General features: G+C 37.7%; 2 protein-coding genes across 2 annotated transcripts; both read right to left on the bottom strand.

Moving 5' to 3' along the window:
• Positions 1-265: 265 nt before the first annotated feature.
• LOC116264952 (uncharacterized) lies at positions 266-4,168 on the bottom strand. The gene is made up of 2 exons (XM_031645425.2): positions 2,554-4,168; positions 266-1,177 (listed from the first exon to the last, which is right to left on the bottom strand). Exons 1-2 carry the CDS (start codon positions 3,197-3,199, stop codon positions 546-548), a joined length of 1,278 nt encoding a protein of 425 aa, XP_031501285.1. The 5' UTR covers positions 3,200-4,168; the 3' UTR covers positions 266-545.
• Positions 4,169-11,294: 7,126 nt separating this feature from the next.
• Positions 11,295-18,653, bottom strand: LOC116264993 (protein HEAT-STRESS-ASSOCIATED 32). The gene is made up of 5 exons (XM_031645490.2): positions 18,314-18,653; positions 14,518-14,709; positions 14,231-14,441; positions 11,817-12,040; positions 11,295-11,638 (listed from the first exon to the last, which is right to left on the bottom strand). Exons 1-5 carry the CDS (start codon positions 18,437-18,439, stop codon positions 11,561-11,563), a joined length of 831 nt encoding a protein of 276 aa, XP_031501350.1. The 5' UTR covers positions 18,440-18,653; the 3' UTR covers positions 11,295-11,560.
• Between the last annotated feature and the right edge of the window lie 2,764 nt (positions 18,654-21,417).

The following is a 21,417-nucleotide window of genomic DNA, read 5'->3' as shown; positions in this document are numbered from 1 at the left end:
AACTAGAAAAGCATGCCTACCACATTGAATGAGCACCAGTTGCTTTCTCACAATATCAGACATGCCTCTGTTATCCCCTATTCGGCAGCTTAGTACTTATTACTTCTCCGAGAAGTTTACACAGCCATTCTGTTTTGGCATGTAGCATTGCAGCTCTGAGAAGTTCAAAACGCCATTGTTTTGGCATGGAGCAAACTTGTTTGGCATGACATTCATAGAAATTATATTTGGATGTTAAATAAGAACTACACAAATACACGCATGAAATCAAGAAACTAATTTTGACAGAACGGTCGTGCTTGCCATTATAATCTACAGAAATACATTCTCTTGCACAGAAGATAAAGATGGAATCTGGAAGTCAATTTTGACAGGAAGAAAATGGTTGACATTATAATCTACAGAAGCTGGACCAAGCAGTGAGAAAAGGCAGCGAGTATCTTTACTTTGCCTTAGTATGGACATGAATACAACGACAGAGCTGAAAAACTTTGATTGCCATGGTTGGGGACTCAGAGTACGATGTGGCAGAGAGTGGTCTGTCATCAAGATTTACAGATGACCACAAAGCATGGCAGGAGAGCTCTGGGATTCAGCAGGTAGAGCTCCTCAACGTTTGAATAAGGACCCACTTTTCCCGCAAGCGAGTCAAAACCCAATTGGCCGCTCACGTCTAGAATGTTTTCAAGTGGTCTGTGAACTCTTCCTGCAATCACCCTGCAGACCAGCAGGGCCTTCCTTACTGAAGGATTGTCTTCATACGCTTCAATGGATTCGTATGCTCTTCCACTCGTGGACGTTGTAAAGACTCCAACTCCTTCTTTCATTTCCTTTTTCGTCGAAAACCCATGTCTGATAATCCGGCAGACGCTACAGTTCTCAGAGACGCAGAGGCTGGACGAGCCGTTCATACCTAGAGGACAGGAGAGAGTGGTGCCATAAAATCTCAACAGTTCATTTCCATCAGCAAGGCAGCGTGGATGTTTCTTTGGTAGCTTGCTGGCTTTCATCTTTACTGATTCCCTGTATTCTTCAAATCGCGCAAGGGTCCTTTGCATGTTATGAACCTTTAAGACTCTCTCTATTCGGCCGCATGGATTCTCAGACTTCAACCAGCTTGTCCTGCAAATTATCTCCACAATCTTTCGGGATGAATCGCCTTCAACCAGCTCAGTAACTGCAAATATATGCGACACATTTATTCTTAAATTCTTGTGACTTCTCAGCAGAAGAACACAATATGTGAAGTTTCAAATGAGAACAAAATGTATTAATGCTTCAAAAGGATCAAAGACAATGCTGGACCAGAGCTGCAGCGTTTGAGATGAGGATAAATGCATTAAAGAGAATCTGTCGCTTTCATTTTTCGTTCTCCTTTTTATGTCTTCAAGCGGGCTAATGGGATTAGATCGGTTGTGAGGATGTCCACGGGCTGGAGGAGAGAATCAAGAGCCTAGAAATGTTTTGTCATTGGTACCAAAAGGAACTAGCTGTAAAGACAAAGGCTCGATTCCATGAGAAGTTCGACCAAAAAATAACCAGTTTCTTGCAAGGAAATGAAGCCTGGGAACTCCTTGAAGGAGTTTGAAATAATGGTAGACAAAAGTTATGGCAAGCTTGGAGACATTGACCAAAGGAAGAGAAAGCAACAATCTCTGTAAAGGAAAACATAATATCCGGAACCACCGTGAGTTGCATCCGTAGCAGGATTATAGTTGAAGAAACTATATGTCCTACAGGTCTAGAAGACTTCCTATTCTGCTCTGATCTGAAATGGTACAAAACAATTTTGGGGTTTGGGTTTATACGAACCAGGTGGACATTTCAATAACGTAATGTTTAACCCAGGTTTGACACTGTTAAGCATCATTCTGTCTGGCAATCTGAAGTTTCTGTCCTATAAAAATCAGAACAAGTAACAAAAAAATGCGCCAATGATCGCATTCTGAAGAAGCAACCTTAACTGAGACATGGAAGTTCTGCCCAAATTGAAGAATCTGAGAAAACCAGAAACACATTCACACAAGAAATTCATTCTGAGTAGCTGTGAAACCTATATTTGGCAGAACCGTCTTAGTCGGGAAGAGATGAGCAATTTAGACAATGAGGATTTCCAGTACAATGTAACAAAATCCAATTGGTCTCCCAAGAAGAGATGAGCAATTTAGACAATTGAGGATTTCCAGTACAGTGTATCAAAGTCCAATTGGTCTCCCAACCTCTCCTTTCTTCAGGGCCTTCTTCACATCAAAGCCACGCCCTCCAACCCCAATCATAGAGATACGAAAACGTTAAATTATTGGGACACTAGATGCAAATTATGCCACAAAGCAGAACGCTGAGAGAGAAGAAGAACAAGATATCACTTCAGTAGCTGAGCTAAAAAAGAACCAAGACGCTTCGGTTCACAGTTTTCTGCCATAAATCGATCATGCAAGCCGAAACCAAGGAGTACAGTATGATGACAAACGAGAAAACAAGGAAATCAAAGAAAGATTTCACAAATCTCAAAGCATGAACAACCATGACAAACCAGATAATTTCTTTTCTTACCAGCATGTTTTGAGAGATGATGAGATTCAAGAGCTTCCCACTTCACAAAATGCTCGCCACATTTGTGGCACGCAATACTGGAACATGCTTGAGCTTCGGAGTCCAGAGAAAACCTCCGGGTAGACACGACGCAGCCGCTCCCGCTAAAAATAGCAGCAGAAAGAGCAGCACCACCATTAATGGAGGGCTCTCTATTGGAGAGATGGAGGCTGGGGGATTTTCTTGGAGGGGTGGCGGCAAAGCTTCCTGTAAAAGCAGGACCATAGTGGAGGGCGCTTTGCCCTCCGGGACCAGGGGTACCAGGCCTGAGCGTACCCACAAAAGTAGACCCACCATCATTAGCACCATTGAAGCCTGTGATCTTGAGCTCACACCTTGAATTGCTCAGAATGACCTCATGGGTAATTGGATTGAGGAACTCACTGCTGCCTATTGACCTTGGGCTGCAGCTTGGGGGCCTGTCCATGTGCCTTTTGCTGCCGTGAATGACATCTTTGAGATTAGCAATGGACCTTGAACAACCTGACCTCCCACTTTTCTTGGTGTGAATTGTGCTCAAGCGGCGCCTGGCTTTCGGGTCATACACGTCTGAGGGCTCAGACTTGCAGTGCAGTGATCTCTTCAGAGCAAACCACACCGTTGGCATTTTTTTTTCCCCTTTTTTCCTCAATACCCTTGAGATTTCATGCCGTGTTGTTCAGAAATCCTCGCCCCTCTCAACTGTAACTCTCAGAAACTTCACCTTTCACTTGGTGTATCTCTTACACCTACCATGGAGCTTCTTTTCATCCAAAGCAGAAGCTTCCTGCTATCGGGCTGTGCAGTTTCACAGCTACACTACCGAACTCCTTTTCGGCCTCTGAAATAACAGAGCAACTAATAACGAACGTCCGGCCTTTTGCTCTGCTGCTTCAAGACTCAAACTACAGTTACAAAATCCTTGTCTACTCATCAGACAGAATAGGAACTCTACAGGAACAAACAGTAGCACTTGTTAGACATCACTGTTGCTACTTTTGGAAGGGAATTGACCAAGAAGGCCTGGCTAAAATGATACAGTTGGAAGAAAATTCAGGACGGAGAATTGAAGGCAAGCTGGCACTATGAAAGCTTGCTTCTCACTAATCTAGAGGTCAAGCCATAGATTCTCCCAAACAAAAGCTGAAGCTTGAACATGCCCGAGTTGGACTTCAAGGAAATTAACAAGACTCATCTCTCTTTCCTTCAAAGCCAAACCCGGATCTACCCTGAACAGAGGTTGTCTCTGTTAAAAGAAGACGCAAACCAGAACTCTGAAGGTAGGCTACTAACAGACAAAGAAAACCGAAATATGAATTCGCACCAGAACGACAGGACCTCACATGCAAGAATGGTGCCAAGAGACTATTTCATTGCTCTTACCTTCCTCCTGTGAGAAATGTTCCGCCATTTAAAATTGACCAACCTGTCAACCAGCCTGAGGATTCATCTGAAGAGTGCACTTAATGCTCCATTTACCTTGCAGAAGAGATGGTCCGGAAATGCCTAAACAATTAAAATCTAAAAAAAAAGAAAAGAAATGGGGCACAAGAAACAACAGTCGGAGGACCCGCGACTTCTGAATCTTGGTTTGGTTGCATGAAATTCAAGGCCTGAAAATTCAACTATCTAGACGGCAATACTCATAAAAAAATCAAATTAAATATTTGGGCTTTGAAAATCTTGAGACTATCATTAATTAAAGAGTCAAGTGGCCCCAAGTACATCTTGGGTATTAAAAAAATAAGGGAAGTTGGTGATGAAAGACGCAAATGAAAGGGAAAACATGTCTTTCTGGGACAAAAATAACGAGTAATCTTTGCTATGTTCTTGTCTCTTGCAGTAAAAACTAAAGGTGGAGATAAATAAATACGCGGGTATGATGGTACGCGGGTATGATGGTACTCATCGCCCCCACATGATTTTATGAGACACGTGACCTTCCGTATCCGAATGACCAAACAATGCTTCATCATGAATCGCCTTGTCTTTGAAAACTTGGTAACTCCAATTTTAATAGTTCTCCTTTGAGCTAGCACAGTAAAAACAGTCGGTAGTTTTTTGAGAATTCCCTGTTATAATCGTGGGATAATTCAGGATTCAATGCAATGATGAGAATTTTTGGAAATATTTCAGTAAGAATAAACTTTTTCTAGCAATATGACAATTTCCTTCATAATATTTAGCCCAACAAAGCACGCTTCTTGGGTTTTTTATGTCACCCATAGTTCTGTTTGTGATTTAATTTACTTTGTGTGTAGTTTTGTAAGGGATTAGACCATATTCGGATCCAACATTCCATCATTCATGTACTTGGATTTAGATCTAGACCTAGAAGTGACCAACTGCATGGAATCCAGGTTTTGTCAACCATTCATGCACGTTGACATGAATGGTTGACAATTCGTACATAGATTATCAATTTGGATCAAACGGACCTCGCAGGACTTGTTCTGAATCTGGATGCCGAAAGGCCCTTTCATGGTGTGTTTGATTGAGACCCGATGTTGATCTCAGATCTCTTGTATGTGGAACCTACCACTATTTGAAAAGGTCGCTTTGTGACCAAAACCTTATATTTGAGGTCGGATGAAAGGGGGTTTAACCTGGATTTGAGATTTCAACTGATCTCAAATCACTTTGGATCTCAAAATTTTAAATCATTTTGGATTTCAAATCCGAGACTATCAAACGCCCCTTCGATCGGCTTTTGGATAAGCGTTAAAAATTGAATATGACTAGCTGAATGGGGAGAGAAAGATCCAGATCCAGAACAGCCATAAATGAAATGACCCAAGTCATTTCATCAGTAACTCGACGATGCTGACAAGTGTGAACCGCGGGCCTTTCTCACTCCTTTGCATGCTTTATATGAAAATTACGTGTCTCTCGCCGAGAAGATATTTCAACATCTTATTCGCTAGCATATTTATTTCATGCTTGCAGATACTGTCCACAGAGGGCAACATGTTGCCAATAATAACTTCATGCACATGGCTACTTTCTGAGATCTTCAATCGGAGAAGGTTAAGGGTTCATTATTGTCGCGTGTCTCTTTACACTATACATTTAAGAATTTGTATAACCAGTTTATCAATCAACATAAAAGAAAGGCAAATCCATGCAAATGCAGATTGGGAATAGTAACATATTGTTTCATCATAAAAATTGAAAGCAGATTCATAGCATATTATATTACAATGATATATGAATCTAGGTACATCTTTAAGACAAATACATGAAATAATATGTTTTATTGTCAATGTCAAACTGCCTCTCACATTCTTTTCAAAAAAATTGGTAGATTCATTTAAACAATTTCTTACTGTTCCGATTACCAAACGATCATTTCTGTGCATCGAAAGTTTTGACAATAAGTCAACTCAAGGTTTACCTCATAATTTGGCGAAGTCAGTAAGAGCTTGATCGATGCTTGGAGTTTTTCTCCCAATCAAAAATAAATATGAATAAGTGACTGGCTTTTCTTTAGGGTCTTGTCAAGTTAGGTTCGGACATTAGGTTGAATAAAAGTCTGCCTAACCGTGCTTGTCTAGGGAACCCAGCTCATAATCTTATAGGAATTTGCCTTATATTTTAGCTTCTACAGAATGCAGTCTAACGGCTAGCCTAACTTTGCTTTGAGAATGTAACCCAGGCTAATTAGCTAGTGAGAGTTCACTGATTTGACAAAAAGGTTGAGGGCAATATGTTATCTTTTTTTCATTTTTCATCCCTCAGTGATGTGAATCTTGTTTAGAGAAACATATCTCGACTCAGGACACTCATTCAAAATCTTTAATTTCTTTGAGTCCTTTATATGTATAACAATCAAATATATCAAAACATTAACATATCTATTAAACTAATTTCGTGAAGCCACCTTGTGACACTGCCATTGTCTCAAAGAAGCTGAAGTCTTTTCTCCTTTCGTCTTAAGTGGAAAACATATATCCATCAATCAATTAGAGTGTTGCACATCTACCATTTACAGTACATAAAAGATATAAAATATAACGAATTAAACAGAACTTCACATATTCTGGTCACTCAGCGCAAAGAAAAATTGAAGCGAGAGTTAGAGTATTTTGGAGATTTTTCAAAAGAAAATGTTTTTTTTTTTGTTCTTTCTAGGAGCTCCCACTTTTATATGCCAAAGGTGTTATGATCATTATATATTTTCGTTCACACATTTTTGTATAGAAATGTATGCACATAACCAGCTTTGCTCATATTTACGGCACCACCTTCCCGATCAATTCTGGTTGCACTTTTATGTATAACATTATGAAGGCATGACAGTAGGGATCCCTACTGTCTTGACAAGGCTGTTGGTGCACAAAGTGACTGGAGTAAAGACTGAAGTGACCGGACCAGGACTATTTTGAACGGAAAACGGCACTGTGGACTGAACATGATGTTTCACGCACAAGCGGGACCAAGTAGAGGCATGAACTGGACATGGCTCAATCAATGACTGTCAGAATCTTGTCAACAAATCGACCAGTTCAGAACAATCTAAATTCATTTGGTAGTGGTTATTGCGTTGTAGTTTAAAGTTCCAAGCGGTTTCGTGAGTTCGATTCAAGGAGCTTAGATACACAGCTGCGGTTCGAACTCTATAGTCGTCAACTCTAAGCACAAGTCCAAACATTTATACGTTAATAGAACATGAGAGGAAGACAACTAGTCACAGTGGTTTCAAACACCCTTTACTTTAAAGTCTCCTCTTATATCTCTTGTTTGACATAGTTGGATTTGGACAGCTTGTGAATATTCTCACATTAGGGGCCGCTCATGTTATCACAGTCAAACACCTCCTTAAGACCCAAAGCTCCCTTCATGTTTTTCTTGTTTTGCATCATTCATCTTTCTATACTTTTAAACCGTTTTTGTTAAATCAATCCAAAAATGATTCATCAATGTATATATATATATATATATATATATATATATATATTATGGCCCCGTGTGGAGAACACAAGTTGAGCAAGATGATCAGAACATGCAGGCACCGGGTGTAATTGGCCAACTGGAGGTCTTTATATATTCTTTAAAAACATGATTGACAACTTAGAAGAAAGCAGCTCTAGGATGGTATGGGCCTCCCCTATTAATTATCTTTGGACCATCTTATGAGTCCAAGAAAACCTACCAAAGACCAGCTGCCTTTGGGGGACCAGGCTTCTCTAATTCCTGGGTGTGAGCTCCTCCATTGTCTACTGCGCCTCTACCTTTCCTCACTTCTAGTAAACAAAGTCTCCCCTTCTTTTGATCAGCTTGGACTTGAAGAGTATGAAAGATCATCATCTTATATATGTATATATATAGACATATTCTTCATATTAGTAAACCTAGTTAGGCATCAAGAAAAATTTATTTCGCATATCTTAGATCTATAGCAATTCTAAGATGAACATCCCGAATAATTTAAAAACAATTAGTTATACAGAAGGACATGATTTTTTTTTTTTTTTGTTTCGAAGATTTTCGAATAGTGCAATTAGTTCTGTAAATCGAGATATTGTAAAATATACTTGTTTTTTGTACGACAAGGTTGAGTTATTCATTTTAATTATTGAATTGGTAGCAGGTACTTCTGAAATTAAATTATGGGTGACTCCTTCAACCTCGGGTGAACATTGAAGAAAGGCACATGGCGGAGGTGGAGCCAAAATAATCGATGCACATTGTTGTCCTTGAATGACGTCGCATTGCATTCAACATGTGTGACCCTTTCATGGAACCTGCAGGATTTATATATACATATATATATATATATATATATATATATGTATATAAAACCTATTTTTTTAAACCTTAATTCAATATTGAAATTTTGAAGAACCTAGGTCCAGTTATATGAAGTAGCCTCACAAAATCCAGGTCACTATTCCATGGTCAATTAAAAAAAAATTAACATATATTTAATGTCTATGGAAAAAAAATTTATAGCTCTACCACCCATACTTATGGGAATCGAACTGAGGACACTTCATCAGCATGACACTTGGGCCGATGGGCTATGTTCACATAAAAGTGAAAATCTAATAAGTTAATGTTGAGACGAACAGTTTAATCACTTTCAAGCATTGATCGGAAGGTTACGTTAAGAGCAACTGTTTACCCTTTTTCAAGCAAAACATGAAATGTCCTTTTATAACAATTTTCTTACTTGCGCAATATTTTATAAAGATGCTTAATCCCAGAAAGGGCCCCGAGATATTTTTAATAGTGCTTTTCCCTTCAAAAGGAGACGTGGATCTCAAGAGACAGGGAAGAGACAAGGAATTTGATTTTTTAATTATTGCCCAAACATGCCTGTCCCTGGAGTATCGTTTCTTTGTCAAACTGAGAAAATAGAAACAAAACCGGTTAGGTGCAAAATCTATTAAACTACAATAGATAGATTGTGTACTTGACAAAGACATTGATGCAACATCTAGACAAAGTTAAAACAACACAAAATGCCAAACCCTTTTAGTTTGTACAATAAGATGAGGCGCCGAAGAAGGCGCTTATTGACTCTGCTACATTTATAATGGCAGATTTGGATTCATATTAAAAAAAACAAACAACTTTTTGACATCATATGGCGTCACTTATCGTAAGCAGGAAGCTCGCTTCGAGCACCAATCTAAGATCTTATCATCTCTATCTTCGAATCCCCTTTTTTTGGATCTTAGTAATTTATATTTTTGTTTGTAGCTCTAATCAAATTGGATCCAGTCCCAATCCGCATCACCCATTTAGTGAAGCATATAGATATGTGCACTATCTATCAATATCTAAAGAAATGGCTTTAAATTGTTTTTCATTAGATATTTTTAAATCGACTGCCTTTTGCATTTTTTTTCAAATGAGAACTTGTTAAATAATAGCCTGAAAAGAATTTTGGTGAGCGGAAACTGAAAATTTATTAGCTACATTTTTTTTTTAAACATACTCTCTTTCATAGTTTTGGTAAACAGCTCCTGCTTTTGGGAGGTGAAGAAAAATGCGTTTGAGACCCTTATTTCCTGGTTTTGCAAAAAAGTCTGGCCCTTATTAAAAATTGCAAAATTCGTTTCGGGTTTTTAGATAGCAAAAGCTAGGCCCTCCAAAAGAAAATGTGAGAAAAAAAACGGCAGTCCCATCGGCATTTATGTGAAACCAACCCCTTGGATGTTGCAGCATGGCCTTTGGTCCCTTCCCTCCTCCCATCACTTTCATCGCCTTTTTTTATCGTTCTCCTTCTTTTACGCTTGACCAGTTTTTCTGTTTCTTCAATTCAAACTTGACAAGCAAATGCCCGCAAAAGCCTCTGTTCGCCAAGCAACAGCCACGAAAGCTTCATGAAGATGTCATGAGTTTGACTCTGTGCGTGTGTGTGTGTGTGAGAGATATAAAGATGCATCGTTGTAAAAATCTTTCTCTGCTAACAAGTGTGATCAGCTCATACATGACAATGTTTACGGTACTTGGCTACCATGACAGAAAGATTAATAGCTAGCCGAGAAAGAAAAAGTTGCGGTTCTACTTTGATTCATGAATATGAATGTGTGTTCATAATTTATAAAGAGATTATGCACGAACATTTTAATGCATGAAATTGGTAATAATCTACTCGATATCAATTAAGGATCTATAAGAAGTGTGCGATGCACCGAAATGAGATATGCTTTACAGCAGCACGTCTTTAGTTTTAGTATAAATGGACCATGCATCATTCCCAGATTCAGATCAAGTCAAAAGGTTTATGATCATAAGCCTTCATTTTTCTATTAATTTATTGGTAGCATGTTGTAAACTTTGTTGTAAACTTCGAAAAGGGTGTACGTTAGGGACTACTGCAAAAGGTACAAAAAAGAAAGTAGACGATCTCAAGGGCCGTAATCGTATCCCAACCGACTGGACACTACCATCATCCCACTTTTTTAGTTTGTTTTCAACAAGCTGGGGCTGAGCGGATCCTGCCAGTCTATTAAGCATGCGAAAAAAAAATTATGTACACGAGAATAATTATTAAGACAGCACAATTTAGATGGCCTCTTCTTCCAAAACGGAGATCTCACTATACAAGCCTAATCAACCAGCGCGCAAGCCATAATATTACAAAGGCGTAAAACTGAAACTATTTACAAATTTTGTAAACTGTACAAGGAGTCAACAATTACCTCTGCCCATTTCATGCCTTCTGCTACAGCTTGCTAGATCACATCTAGAGATTTCTAAGAATAACCTGTTGTAGTTATCAACTTATCTATGTTCCACAAATTTCTGACCACAGTTCCCATTCCTTCCTCTCCGTTCTTTTACCACCTATGAAAGGAACCACCAAGTTTGTTCTAGACATCATGGAATTAGCCACACCAGGGGATGAACTGTTTCTGTTTCTACCAATCCGATCTAAAGCCCCTAGGTACTCCAATATCATTATTTCTGCCGTTATATTTGGTAAGTTGGTTTTACGAATGGATCTTGCATACTACACAATTCAACAAGCCAAACATGTATATCTAAATCCTAGAAAACCCAAACGACTATCTACTCTTCTTCCAGGATATTCAACAGTCAAACACAGACAGATAAACCTCAAAGTAGGTGCAAGAAATGGATATCTCAGGAGTACCAAAGTAAACAGTAGCTCAGTAGATACCCTCAATCTTGCTCCTGTAGTATTTTATTTGATATACTACACTCCATTGTCAGGTAGCACTAGAATGCACAAGGCCAAAGATAAGACATGGACAACTTTTCTCTCGTATTTACAGAAACATGTGCACTAGATTATTGCAGTGGTACACAGTGAATGAAACCATCTTACAGTACTGCTGAAGCGATATATACAAACATCTGAGGCTAACCCTAGATTTACTTATCTGATCTGAGCAAACTCAGACAGGTTTAGACAGAAGCAATATTACAACTATAACAGATTGTAATCAGGCTGAACCTTTTTTAATCTTGAAGATAGACCTGCATACGTAATTCTCAGAGATAAGATTCAGTATCAGAATCGACGGGCAAAGAATGGAGATCGCAGGCATTCAAGCTTCATGAGCTGAGAGTGATCAATGAAAAGGTTCACCTGAAGGCCAAGACAAAAGAAAAAAGGGTCGTGTGATAATTTCAAATAAGGAAGAAAATATGGTCACTCAAACTAACCTACCAAAGCCACTAGCATTATTTGAAAACCTGGCAAATAATTGCCATGTGTCCCATGCACTAGGTGTCTTGAAGCAAAATGTGAACAAAAAAGCACTTACCCTTGGACCATAGCGTTCAACAAACCACTCTGAGGTGCCAGGAGTAGACGCCTCAAACATGGTTCTCTCCAGTCCCAAACGTCCAACTATTTTTGAAATTATATCAGCTCTAAGAGAATTAAAGTACTCGCAAACTCCATCAGCATCAATCATGATCATATCCGCTCCAGCATTCAGACACCTCTCTGCCTTTCTTATCAGTAGATCAGTGTCCTCAACAAAAACTGCATAGTTTGAAGGTAGACTACAATCAAGACACTTTTAGACAAAAGCACAAAAAATGCACTAAAATATGGAGGACGGACAAAGGGAAACCCTTCCAAGTACAGTTCAAGGATCATTAATGAGGATGTCAACTCAAGAGATCCCTTGAGGCTGCAACACAATGGTGGTAAAATTGCATTTCGATTAGTGGAAGGAAAAAAAATGTAATGAAGTTGTTGCCATCGACACAAGTTTCCAGTCCAGTTAAAGAAACAAAGACCCACTGATTTACTTGTAGAGATAATAAATACCATTAATAATTTACTGTCAGATTTAAATTAATTAGTAAATTATGCAAAATGCCCCTCATTTTCTCTAATGCACAAGACAGAACTTTTGAGAGGGAGAAAGTGCAGGCTGCGACTGACTCACTGGACAACCAATTCACTTGTCAGTTGTCACCTTTCTTCAACCAAAACACACAAACCTCCACCTAGGATGTAATTTGACTGCAGAACCTTAACACATTAAATATGAGAATTTTGATAGAATTGAAAGGCTGAGGAAAAAAGAAGAAACAAGTCGCACATGCCCGGAGGACCAGAGGTCAATGCTCCAAGATCTACAATAAGCATGAAGAGGAAAGAGAATGAACCAATGACATGAACAACATCCTTGCATAAAAGAAGTTAACTCTTATCTGGTCACCCAAGATCAGTGATCGCCTACAAGGCACTTGTGAAACAAATTGCATTTTCTTGGTTTTGTGAATCCTTTAAAACTAATTTGTCCAACTATGGAAACAAACACTAAGTTTTATGCTAAATTACATAATTAAAGAATCGTCAATCTAAAACATGTACATCACAATCATTTACATCAAGTATCCATTCGCATCAAAAAAATGTTGAAGCATGACATACACCTAATTGAAGATTCTGGTAAGTACATGACATTAATATAATTAAAATAAAACAATTTTTCACATACATGATTCGTGAGAAAAAAAGTTGTAGCAACAAATCAGATTCAAGCATGAATTTGAGTCCAAAGACTCCAAACGGATATCAAATGAGAAACTTATTTTGCCTCATCCACCAAAAATATATAATAATTTTTCAATTTTTTTTCCACAAACCTAACATGCCACATGCATGCAACACTCATTAGGTCAAAGCGAAAGGCTTCACTATTAGTATAAAGCATAACTAAACAAGCGAAAGAATAATTACCAAAAGTTATCCCAATTTCAAAATGAAGTTATGTCCAAACAAGTAGAAAAATCGCAAATAAGAGATACAACGTCGACAAAGGAACTATCAGAAGTAACTCGAGAATAAAGGAATAGTAATAGATCTTCAAATCATTGTTGCAAATATCATTCTCGGGCTTTTATCAGCTAGCCTTTTCTCAAGTATTTTCAGTAAAGTTTTTTTTCTTCTGGAAAACTTCGGCCTCTCAAGAAATTTTAGGGAGGTTCAAAATCAAGAAACTATACAAAATAATATAGAAAAAAAAATGAAAAGAGTTTCCCATGTAATTTCTTACAAAACATTGACAAAGATTCAAATAAACAAAACGGATTTTCAAAAATTACAACAATAAATAAATTATGCGATATTTTCATTTGGTGATATTTTCAACTATCATGGTATTTTTGCCTCTTTGCTTTTTCCTTTATTGGCAATATTATCACGATATTTTGAAAATGTCAGTGATATTTGTGCTAATTCTTCAACTGTAAAGAACGTTAAATGTAGCAAAGCTTCCACAATGACTTGGTGCAATTTGAAGCCAACACAGACCCAGATCAAACGCAAGATAAAAATGATGGTGAAATCCTTTGAAACTAAATATGGTATATGACTGGAAACAAACATGTTCAGATACCATCATCTGGCTCTATTCAAATTGACCCGGGACTTAGTCTATTACTTGCACTTAGTCATACACCATGCTTTTTACTTCACCAAACCACCACCTTATCATGACTTCGTGCCAATCACATCATAACAAGGTTCAGTGAAATGGAAAAGACCAAGATCATTTATGCAGTAGCATGCAGTTCCAAATTCCATTGCACCAATAATAGAACTTAACTTTCAATGAAAACATTCATTTTGTCCCATGGCCGGTGAGCAATATAAGCTTCTGTATGTTCATATAAAAGAAAAGAACATGAAGTCAAAATATAACTGTAACAAACTTACCAGAGGTGCGTGGAACTGGAGCCATATAGGCCCCAAATGCCCTATTTTCTTTAGCAGGGATTTTTGATGTCTCCACTTTTACTGAGATCTGAGGTTTTACTTTGAGGCCAGCATTCTTTATCAAGTGAATGTATCTCAAAATGGTTTCTTCAGGAATATCCAGTGATCCAACGTCTAGCTCAATAGTGTCAAAGCCCAAGTCCTTGCATTCCTATTACGTTCAACTTTTCAGCAACCGAAAAAGGTAATGATGCATCTGAAACAATAAAATCAGTGCTTTAGCATACCTCAACATATCGCTTGAATGTGGCTGGTCCTTTATGAAGTAAATGCTCCGCCCAATCTCCAGTGCTGACATAGACGTCATGTTTGTGAGCCATATCTGTGATTTCCTTGATGAAAGCTTTTGGCAACAGACTGTGCGAACCCCCAGAGAACTTCAAGCCATCCACGAATGGTCCCATAGACTCCAAAATGTCCTGCAGAAAAGCATTAAATTACACAAACTGCTTTCAGATAACAAATCCCATGAACTGTATGAAAATTTGTAAAAGCATAGCAAAAGTAATTTTTTTCTTTAACAGGTCATGAAGCATGAAAGCCATAAAATGCAGACTGCCTATGTCATACCTAGTTTTCCTTTTTGCCATTTTACACCACAGAACCACAACCAAGGTCAGTAGACATTGCCGCTCACCCAGGTACACAAAAACATGTTCCCCTTGGCCCCAAAGGAAGGACCTGCATTGGCTTGTGCAAGGGGTGAGGGCCCATGTGGTTCAAACCTTCAACTGCTTTTTTTAGTAGTTGTCGCCTGCTCCCCACCAAGCAGCACCACCTAGTTTCTATGTTATTCCTAGTTTAATTGTTATGTTATATGGAAAAATCGCAAAGCATACATAGTCCACTTACAGTCTTAAGATTCAGCTTCCTGTCACGCATGTTAACACTATTTTTGTTTGTTTGCCCTGGGATACTACAAACCCTACAGCAGTTGAGTAATTGTTCTCTTCTGCCAATGAATATAAACAATTTTGGGATGTGACATTATGTTTTTGATGGTCACAAAATGTCACTAATATAGTGACAACATTGTCTGAACCGAAAATTATACTGTAGTAACATCCTTCAGTTTGCCAAAAACTAATGATAAACCTTCAAAAAAGAACAGTTTGACTTTACTTTGTTTGTAACGAGTTTTTCTCATTTAGTGAAGACATCATATGCCAACAGTAGAATAGGGATTCACATCATGAAGATACAAAAGATGGAACTCATAGAAGTATGAAAGAAAAAATAATAATAAGTAACGCTCTTCTCAGGATGCATTTTTGTCTGTTCCCCAGTTAGGTTCTTGAAGAGGATAGCGCAAAGTGTTTGTAGAAGAACTGGTGGTTACATATGTGTTCACGAGAAAATATATTCTGAATCAAACTTAAGTTAATGAAAAAACTTTAAATCTCTTGCAATCATTTTGTAAAGAATCTATATTATTTATTTACCAACCTCTTTGGAAAAACAAACAATGCCATAAAACATCAAAACCGCTTTGTTCTTCTACAGTTCTACTAATTAGCCTCTGATAAAACCAATCAATTGTTCAGGTCCAACCAAAAAAAATAAGAGTGTTCAGGTGGGTCTATCAAGGGAATCTAACGAGTGAATCCAGTGGAGAGTGTTTCTTGTTTTCTTATATATATATGTATATACACACACACACCAAGAGAAACACATTTAAAATTTTAAATAATATAAAGGCAACAAATGTTGATAAAGAAACACCAATTCAGGTTGATGAGAATCACCAATAACAACTAAAAGTACTTAAGATCAACAAAAAACATGAATCTTCTTTACAATTTATTGCAGAAAGCTTCTCAAAGGGCAATATATCTTTGAAATCTCTTTAAAAGCTTCTCAAAGGGCAATATATCTTTGAAATCTCTTTAATTTGTATTGTCATCCTACACCAAAATCTTGAATAGACATCCATCAGATTTTATCATATTACTTTCAAGATAAATAGGCTTTGATGCACAAAGTGACTAAGTGCGAAATACAAACAGTAATATAGGTGTGCAATTGCTACCATTTGTCATACTTGCTTGAAAGTTGAAACTTTGGAACCTGTTGAGTTCGTATCACCCCTTATGGTAGCATTTCTTCCCAGGAGAACGTGTTACATGACTTGATTGGCAGTTTCCAGATACCTTGATTGGCATAATTGTCACTTGAAAACATAAAAAGCAGACAGACAGACCAAAAAGCAGAAACATGGGGACATGACATGGTTTCATCAATAACTAGAATAAAATACCATAAAGGAATCATTAAAGCTGCTTGGGTGGATCAATGTTATGAGTCCAGTCATTTTTTTGGAGCATAGCCGCATAGTGGACAAACCCATGACTCGCCTCAGGTTGGCTGACAGCTAGGTCACTGGGTCAGTGCATTGACACAACAACTCGGCTGCATTAGGTCATAAGTTTTTATATTACATTTTTTGTACAAGTAGATGAACAAGGTCAGTTGGTCAGAAGTTCATGTTTGAGTTTTTTCTCATGTAAAACAGTAAATTGAATAATGTGTAATATGAACGTTTGTGTGCATGTTTATTAAGGTTAATGGTTGGATGGCTAACAAGGCAATAAGTTAGGGAGAAGAGAGCATAGGTGTGTGCCCGTTCTTTGCTCACTTTCATTACCAAGTCACTGAAAAGTGAACATAAAGACAAGTTTACAACAAGAGGAAAACCATTTTACAACCATCAAAGATTGTTATATATTTCACAATTCGCAAAATAAAAACCTTCAGTTTCTAGCAAAGCAAGACAAAAAAAAAAAAGCCTTGTAATTAGTTGACAATCCCAGCCGACAAATGCCCTATTAGATGCTAAAGAGGCTTCGATCTGACATAAGTGGCATACAAATGGCCTATGTTATGTTCTTTTTCCATCTGAAACTTTACCCCAGATATCCTTTCAAGCACTTTAGATTGTTACATTGTAATAGAAGATTCACCTAGTATGCTTCTATGCAATTGCTACTATTTCATTTAACTTTTGATATGTAAGTATTTATTCCTCTTAAGGAAGGAATTATCATCAAACTAATAACTAACATATTTCAGTCTGCGCCACATGATGTGAATAAAGCTCATGACATCATTACCAAAGCAAACTGCCCAAGATGGACACATCAGAAGCTTTATAGTGAAGAAGAAGCTACGCAGAGGGCACTGGTAGCCAGAATCTGAGATCCAGGAGAGACACAAAAGTTAAACGCAATGGACTTGCCCAAAGACCGATGATCTCTACCAAGTTATACACCAGGAGAAAAATTGAAATGATCTGGCTATGGAAGAGAGAAGGTCCCAAACCTCATGATAATTGAAATAAACATCAGAACCAAGATGTTTGCCAACGCATATAGTTGTTGGTTTAGAAAATTATACCCAAGGGACAAGTAAAAGTACAAGACCTTAATGATTTGTGACGAATGTTCGTGCAAAGGATAGATTACGACATAAGGCATCAGGTTTCCACGACAAAAGAAGAGCCATTAAACACGCGCATCGGATGAACCAAACTAGACTCATACAATTATCCCGTCTTAAATACACCTATACAAGCAGCATGACCCTCATTTCCAAAACAGACAATAGTGTCAATGGAACAGAAATCTCATCAAGAAACGTATTGCATACTACCATTCAACCATGAAATCCTCTATAGAGTTCCTCACCCGCATATGGCCTTCCACAAGGCCTGCATTTCAATTAGTAAAACGGGAACTCGCGTCACTAGTCTCAAGAACCAAAATCCAAAGAACCCTAAAGTACAACATCAAGGTAACACCACCAAATCTCCTCTAAAATTATAAAAAAACAAAAGCAGAAAAGAATGCACTTAACCCAAAATACCGATTTCCACCATTTAAAGCAGAAATTTTGACAAACCAGCGTGAACTTCCGCGCCAATCAAGCAAAGCCGAGCACCAGTTCTTTGTAATCAAAACTTGATCAAGTAGAACCGACGCAAACAATCTCATATCTACGAGAGAGAGAGAGAGAGAGAGAGGTCACCTGAACAACGTTCTGGTTCATGATCGTGTAATTGGGGCCCCTCATCTCCGTGACTCCATACCTTCGAGGCTTCTCCGGTCGATCATCCTCGTCCCCAACAAATTTCTTCCACTGGAGCACAGACATTCTCTTTCTCTCTCCCTCTCTCGCCCTCTGTACCTCTAAGCCGAGACGATTTCATCGGCATATATGATACACAGGGGTCCATTTTCTGGAAGGTTTGAGGCCTGCCCAGAAGTTTCTCTTCCACCAGATGCCCAATCTTGTCAAACTGCAACAGCAAATGAAAGTCGGCCCCTGTTATCCTCAAGACCCTTGGTTTGCTTCCACGTTCTTATATCAACTTCAATTCCCCTGTTACATCAACGACAGCACAGATCTTAACTGGAGGAGTGCGGAACTTGACTCAAGCTAAGAGGTTTCTTTAGTTCATGTAGAATGGAAGTATTGTTGTGATTTTCTGCCGTCGCTGTGTTGTTTTATAATCTCTAATTAAAGAAAGTCAGCATTTTTGTATTTATCTTGTTCTAAATAGTGAAGTTTGAATGCGTATATTGAAGTTTATTTGTCTTCCGAACCATATAAATCTTAGTGTTTTTGTGGCCTTGTTTTTTCTCCTTCTATCTCAAAGTGTCAAAGGGCCTATTCTTTAACATTATAAATTCATGAAATTTAACATCAAAATGGATTAGTGGCCAGATCAAAATTGAATTCGTTTGCACTAAATAATCTTACCCTTACTCATTATGGTATCAAGTCTTAGCCTTCTTTTCATCACTTAACCTTCTCATCGTATCTGATTAGTCGAATGGAGAACCCGATCCAAAATTTATGAGTATCATACAAATTTTAATAGCATTTCAAATTTGTTATATTTACCTCTACCAACCTAGTATTTTGTGTATTATGATATTTTAAGTACACTTGTTCATTCGAGAGTTGGCTGAAAAAAATATTGAAATTCCATGGTGTTTATTCTTCTTGAGGGTTTTTCTTAGAAAGAGATCTTTCAAAGCATTTTTCACTTGTCATACTAGACAACAGCAAATTTTAAGGTTTGATAACAACTAAATGAGAAATTTATGACGCTTTGGGACACTTTTAAAATGTTGTGAAGAAAAGGAGGAGAAATATTATGAATAAAATGTTGATTTGAGTTGAAGTTGTCTTTCTTGATGCTAAGGTTGCGTTTGTGCTTTTTGAGGCTAAGGCTGCTAGATCCTTCTATCTTTATGGGACTTTTTGTCCTCAAATTTTGATATACATTCTCATTTTATCAGCTCTTTCTCTCTCTAATATTTTTATCTCTTTGGAGACATCCAATTTTCACTTTCATGTTAGAAGCTTCCCAATAAGTTTTTTCCTTCTTGTATGCCCTGTACAAACACTACATTGGAGATTGGAGATGATAACAAAAACGAAGGGGAGAAATCTCATGTGGTAGTCTTTGTCTCTTGTGTTACGCCTCTCTCCACTTTTCAAGCAGGACACAATTGATTACCTTAGATTTCAGCTGAAGTATTCAGTGTCTGATTTAACAAAAGGTCCACTTTAAGTTCATGGTTTTGACAAACAGTGGATTTGAAGATAATATATCTAAGATCATCATTATGCCGCAAATTTATAGGTAGTGTTTGATAGCGTCGGATCCAAAATCCAAGAATTTTAGTAGCGTGGACCTTAAATGAGTGTTACATATAAAGAATAGTAGATTCAATGTTGGATTAGGAAGGGGGGAGGAGGGTCCGACCTTAAATTCATGGACATGAAATGTTGGTAATCTCATATCATTGTAAATTCATGGACATGAAATGTTGGTAATCTCATATCATTGTAAATTCATGGACATGAAATGTTGGTAATCTCATATCATTGTGGATCTGAGATCTACGATGATCCGTGTATTTTCCACCCCCTCCCCCTCCTATCGGACTTTAAATCCATGGTTTTTAACGTGCCAACCTTTTAATGCAGCATTGGATTTGACTATCAAACGCAACCATGGTACATAGAGTTAAAAGTTCGTGATCGGATCATAAAAAAGTAGTCAAACGCCTCCTTTAGCGTCATTCAGTACACATTTTTATGGTAATTGATTGTACACATTTTTATGATCATGGAGGTGCATGGGCACACATGTCAAAGCATCAAAAAGCAAAATTTCGGTAGAAATGATCATTTTGCCTTAAAAAAAGAATCATTTTGCAAACTATGAGTTTGTGAAAAAAAAAAAAAAAACACTAGACGATGTTACTTAAAAATTCAACTATAACATCGCAATGTCATGTTAGGCGTGCATGTTATGTCATGTCATTAACATGAAGCACGCGGCTCATATCCATATTATCTTTGTGACAATGAATGAATCATGTACAACTAATTATTAAGTGACCGTAATATGTAATCATGTATGTTAATGAAGGTCTAATAAGTTAGAAATGACTCAACTTTCAATTAATATTTCTGAAAAAGGATTGAGTATGGTGTCTCTTAAATAACAGGGAATCATTGGGCGGTGGAAAGATGAAAGACAGCCACAATGGAATTAGCAAGTTCCATCTTTTTCCTCTAAAGCTTGAAAAAGGAGTAAAGAGGAAAGCCTCTACTAAGGGCTGCCAATCCTTTACTTGAGGAAACTGGTTCGAATCCGAACAGGGGAAAGGAAAGCATCATTTACATGAAAAAAAAGGAAAAAAAAGTAGAAGGAAAGAAAAGAACTTTTTAATAAATAAACTCCAATATTACAGCTGAATAGAATAAAGGCAAGGGCTTTGACGAAAGAAAACTACCATCGTGCCCCGAATTTCAGGGACAATGACTAAAATCAAGGTCGATTGTGGTTTCTATGGTGAAAAGCCACGTTCATCTTTTGTCCACTGGTTATTCTCATTCTTCAACATGATACCACAACAAGTTTCTTGCTGAAGAAGATCAAAACCTGAAAATGATCTACATATGACCAAAGAAATTGCTGCATTCTCTACCAAAATAAGGACTCAGTCTTCAACAATTTTTTTTTTTTTACAGCAAATTAGGCAACCTATGTTATGTTGTTATATAGATTGCAAGATAAATGAGAAAATGGTACAGTGTGTTGATCGTGA

The sequence above is a fragment of the Nymphaea colorata genome, chromosome 11, assembly GCF_008831285.2.
Source record: "Nymphaea colorata isolate Beijing-Zhang1983 chromosome 11, ASM883128v2, whole genome shotgun sequence".
NCBI classification, from domain to species: domain Eukaryota; kingdom Viridiplantae; phylum Streptophyta; class Magnoliopsida; order Nymphaeales; family Nymphaeaceae; genus Nymphaea; species Nymphaea colorata.
Note: the sequence above shows the minus strand (reverse complement) of the source record. Positions and strands in the feature narration are given on the sequence as shown.